Consider the following 5000-nt stretch of genomic DNA (forward strand, 5'->3'; position numbering starts at 1 on the left):
ATGGTGAAAAGACACGTCTTAATTCCTATTTTTCTTTCCATTTCTTTATTCTTCTACTTTTTTTTTTTTTTTTTTTTTTTTTTTTGTATACTTGATTGGTTTTCTTTTACATCACATGTACGCAGCTATCTTGTTAAATGTACTTGAAAATCATGAATTTTGAATATATATATTTATATATATTTCACGCCAGTTTCAGTCGCTCAATGTGATAATTTGATAACAGTTTTTTTTTAAAATCCGCCTGTGTTTTAATTTGAAAATAACCGTCCATTGAAACATAAAGCAAAAGTGCATGTTGGGAAGTCTTCTTTTGAAGATTCTGTGATGACGAGACTGCATAAAATTTGAAGAGTCGAATTTTGGGTATTTTTCAAGGCTTTTGCCTCTTTCAGATTTCAGATGAATTATCAATATTATCATGATATTTGATAGAATGTTACATGTTGCAAAACTCGTTACCTTTCGTAAATAAAATCAGTGAAACAACTTTGTGGTGGTCTGTAATTGCTGTTCGTATCCATGTATTGCAAACAGCCGTGTATCTCCGTGCATGTAAAGATATCTGCGTGCGAATCTATGATTAAATGAATACCTAACTACTGTCAAGTCTTCTCTCTCTCTCTCTCTCTCTCTCTCTCCTATATTGTTTTGCATTTCAGTCAACACACACACAGTCACACACATACACACACACACACACACACACAGACTCACACGCACACACACACACACACACACACACACACACACAGTCACACACACACACACTCACACACACGTACACGTACACACGTGCATGCGACCACACGAACACACGCGAACGCTCTTCCCAAGTACGTCCTGGACTCCCCTCCATCTACCTTGTTCAGATACCATTGCATACAAGCAAGCCAGAAGAACATGGTGAATTACCAAACCATCCAGTCGTGATCAATACACTATATTTCCAATAAACAACGTTGAAAAAAGTGTTCATCAGCCCTCAGACTATTCTCTGAAAGCAGGATGGATGAACTGAAGTCTTTGGACACACTGTTATGTCCACGAAATCTTTGAAAGGAAAAGGGTCGAGAAATACTAGTGTGTGTGTGTGTGTTCGTGTGTGTGCGTGTGTGCGCGCGCGCGCGTCGGGGTTTGGGGGGGATGTAGGATGTAAGTTTATGTGCGTGGTTGAAGATAATCCATGTATGGAAAAAGTATCGAATCCGAAATCAAGAAACACAATTAAGAATAAACAACCACAAAAAAAAAAAAATAGAAATGAGAGAACAAAAAGTGAAAGGGACAGAGAGAGACAGGTTCAGATGATTTATTCACCAATAAGTCTAGGCCACATATGAAAGGGTAAATGAACAACGTACACCATATCAAGCAGTAACTAAACAATCACATATCAATACACACAATTACGGAAAAGCTGCAGTAAAGCACAGTATCTTAAAAAGTTACAATTTCCCTAAATTTAAACGACTTGTCTAAAAATAGTGACAATTTCCATACAATATTATGCCTCGTGGATAATGATAGACTTATTTTAAACAGTACGTAGATTGTAATGCATGCGTACGTGTTCAACATTCTATTTCCTGTAAAAACATAAGGGAAAGAAAAACATCTCAGCAAAACCTGCTTTATATATCGGGTGTCCCCCCAAAAAGTGAACCGCTTTTTGACAAGTATTTTCTCAGTGATAGATAAACCGAATTCATTGAAAATATTCACACAGTAACCTTAGGGTATCATCAACAAGTCTGCAAAATATCTTAAAGTTCGGACGCAAATTATGCGAGTGTTGTCAAATTCAAAACAGCATGTCAAAAAATCCAATATGGGATATAGGGAGACAAACCTCGCAATACACACGAGTAAAAATATGGACCATGGGTTCAGAAACGCTGGCACAATAGTAGTACTGTATGTCTGGGAGAAAGAGAGAGTGCAAGAGCGCGGAGCAGTGAGAGGGAGACAGACATACACGAAGACAGACAAACAAACAGACAGATATTTTCTTGGCAACCAATCAACTGACAGGCTGGTACATGTTTTCTGCTCGGCCCTTGTTCTTGACAAACAGGCAGCCATCCTGAAATAAACATACACGGATTAGAATGATTGACTAATAAATCAATAGAGACAACAACAAAAAACACACATACAACACAACACAATACGACACAGCTACACACACACACGCACACACACACACACACACACACACACACACACACACACACACACACGCTCGCACGCACACACGAACACATAGACATGCATACATACATATATACATACATATATGAACACACACACACACACACACACACACACACACACACACACACACACACACACACACACACACACACACACACACACACACAGGGAGAGAGAGAGACATAGAGACAGACACAGAGAATGAGACAGAGAGAAAGACAAAGACAGAGACAGACAGACAGAGAGAGACAGACAGACAGAGAGACAGACACAGAGAGAGAGAAACAGAGACAGAGAGACAGACACAGAGAAGAAGAGACAGTGAGAAAGAGAGAGACAAAGCGACAGAGACAGACATAGAGAGAGAGACAAAGAGACACATAAAGAGACAGAGAGAGAGAGAGAGAGAGAGAGAGACGTGTGAAGTAACTACCTTGATCAGACCAGGTACAGTGGCCCAGTAAGACAAATGAGGGAGCACCTGCACGCCTTTCTCTTTCCTGACACACACCTGGAACAGCACTCCCCCCACCAGGTACACAAACACCAACAGCGCCAAACTGCACACACACACACACACACACACACACACACACACACACGCACGCACGCACGCACGCACACACACACAGAAGGAAAAATAAATAAACATTTATGAGAGAGAGAGAGATGTCACTCCTTTATGTATGTGTCAGTCCTCTGTATATGTCACTTCTTTATGTATATGTCACTCCTTTGTATATAACACTCCTTTATGTACATGTCATTTTTTTGTGTATGTCAATCTTCTATATATGCCACTCATTTACGTATATGTCACTTCTTTATGCATATGTCAGGGGGGTTTTTTGGTTTGTTTTTGTATATGTTACTTTGTTTCGTATTTTGTATTATTATGTCACTCTTTTATGTATATATCACTCCTGTGTATAGTATAAAATTATGCCACTTCTCTATGTAGATGTCACTCTTTTATGTATACGTCACTCCTTTCTATACTGTTACATATCTATGCATGCCACCCCTTTATGTATATATCACTCATTTGCACACGTCACTCTTTTGATTCATAATACATGTCACTCCTTTGTACACGTCACCTCTTTATATACGGTACTCCTTTTGTATACGCCACTCCTGTGTATACGTCACTCCTTTTGTATACGTCACTCCTTTGTATACGTCACTCCTTTTGTATACGTCACTCCTGTGTATACGTCACTCCTTTTGTATACGTCACTCCTGTGTATACGTCACTCCTTTTGTATACGTCACTCCTTTGTATACGTCACTCGTCTGTATATGTCAATCATTTATGTATATGTCACTCCTTTGTAACATTTCACTCTTTTGATTCATAATAAAAATTATGTGTCACTCCTCTGTGTACGTCACTCCTGTGTAGACCTCACTCCTTTTGTAAACGTAACTCCTTTTGTATACGTCACTCCTTTGTCTTTGTCACTCCTCTGTAGACGTCACTTCCTTGTCACTCCTCTGTAGACGTCACTCCTTTTGTATACGTCACTCCTTGTGTATACGTCACTCCTTTTGCATACGTCTTTTGTACACGTCACTCATTGTGTATACGTCACACCTTGGGTATATGTCACTCGTCTGTACACGCCACTCCTTCTGTATACGTCACTCCTTTTATATGTCACTCTTTGTGTATAAGTCACCCCTTTTTGTATACATCACTCGTCTGTATATTATGTCACTCAAATGTATGTATGCGTCGCTCCTTTCAGTTATTATGTGAGAAAACCCTCCCGGGGCATGCATGAAGCGCTGCTGACGTACGTGATGAGCAGGATGCTGCCCACGGACAGTGCCGGGCCGCTCTGCCCTGCCTGGGGACAGGCATGCTGACTGTACAGCGTCAGGTCCTGTCACAACACACACACACACACACACACACACACACACACACATACACGCGCGCGCACGCACGCACGCACGCACGCACGCACACACACATACACACACACACACACACACACACACACACAAGGAACGTTTATTTCTGTTGACCAGGTTGTCTGAAGGCAGATAAGGTGTCGTGTCGTGTCGTGTCGTGTCGTGCTGTGTCGTACTGTGCTGTGCTGTGCTGTGCTGTGCTGTGCTGTGTTGTGCCGTTCTCTTTCAGAGCAGACACGGAGCGACCGAGTCTCGCATGTATCCTCAATGCAGAGTTCTTGTTGAACATTGCATTGCACTGCATTGCGTTGCATTACATTGTTTCACATCGTAGTGTATTGTATTGTATTGCATCGCATTGCTCTCCCCGATTGTATAGTATTGTATTGCATCGCATTGCTCTCCCCGATTGTATAGTATTGTATTGTATTGTATTGCATCGCATTGCTCTCCCCGATTGTATAGTATTGTATTGTATTGTATTGCATCGCATTGCTCTCCCCGATTGTATAGTATTGTATTGTATTGTATTGCATCGCATTGCTCTCCCCGATTGTATAGTATTGTATTGTATTGCATCGCATTGCTCTCCCCGATTGTATAGTATTGTATTGTATTGCATTGCATCGCATTGCTCTCCCCGATTGTATAGTATTGTATTGTATTGCATTGTATTGTATTGCATTGCATCGCATTGCTCTCCTTGGGTGAAAGAACGTATCCCCACAGTACAACCGCCACCCCAAATTTTTTTCCCCGGGTCCGCATACATGCCATGGATTCGAACCTTCGGACACTTCCTTCCTCGTCTAGACTTACGTAGACAGCGCGCTGTGACGCTCGCTCCCCGCTGACGACCACCT

The 5000-nt window shown here is 41.4% G+C and overlaps 1 protein-coding gene across 3 annotated transcripts in view; it reads left to right on the plus strand.

Moving 5' to 3' along the window:
* The window catches only part of LOC143293631 (tetraspanin-1-like), a 29909-nt gene that overhangs the window by 21985 nt on the left and 2924 nt on the right, over window positions 1-5000 (plus strand). The window contains exon 8 of one of the 3 annotated variants that reach the window (XM_076604720.1): window positions 4951-5000. This exon is cut by the window's right edge and continues 88 nt beyond it. The exons of 1 other annotated variant lie outside the window; for it this stretch is intronic. In XM_076604720.1, the coding sequence (XP_076460835.1) occupies window positions 4951-4974 (24 nt within the window). In that variant the 3' untranslated portion in view covers window positions 4975-5000. Of the gene's footprint in view, window positions 1-3968; window positions 4020-4950 lie in introns of those variants that run through there. One more of the 3 variants, XM_076604719.1, reaches the window with a different exon arrangement.

The sequence above is a fragment of the Babylonia areolata genome, chromosome 19 (assembly GCF_041734735.1).
Source record: "Babylonia areolata isolate BAREFJ2019XMU chromosome 19, ASM4173473v1, whole genome shotgun sequence".
Lineage (NCBI taxonomy): Eukaryota > Metazoa > Mollusca > Gastropoda > Neogastropoda > Buccinidae > Babylonia > Babylonia areolata.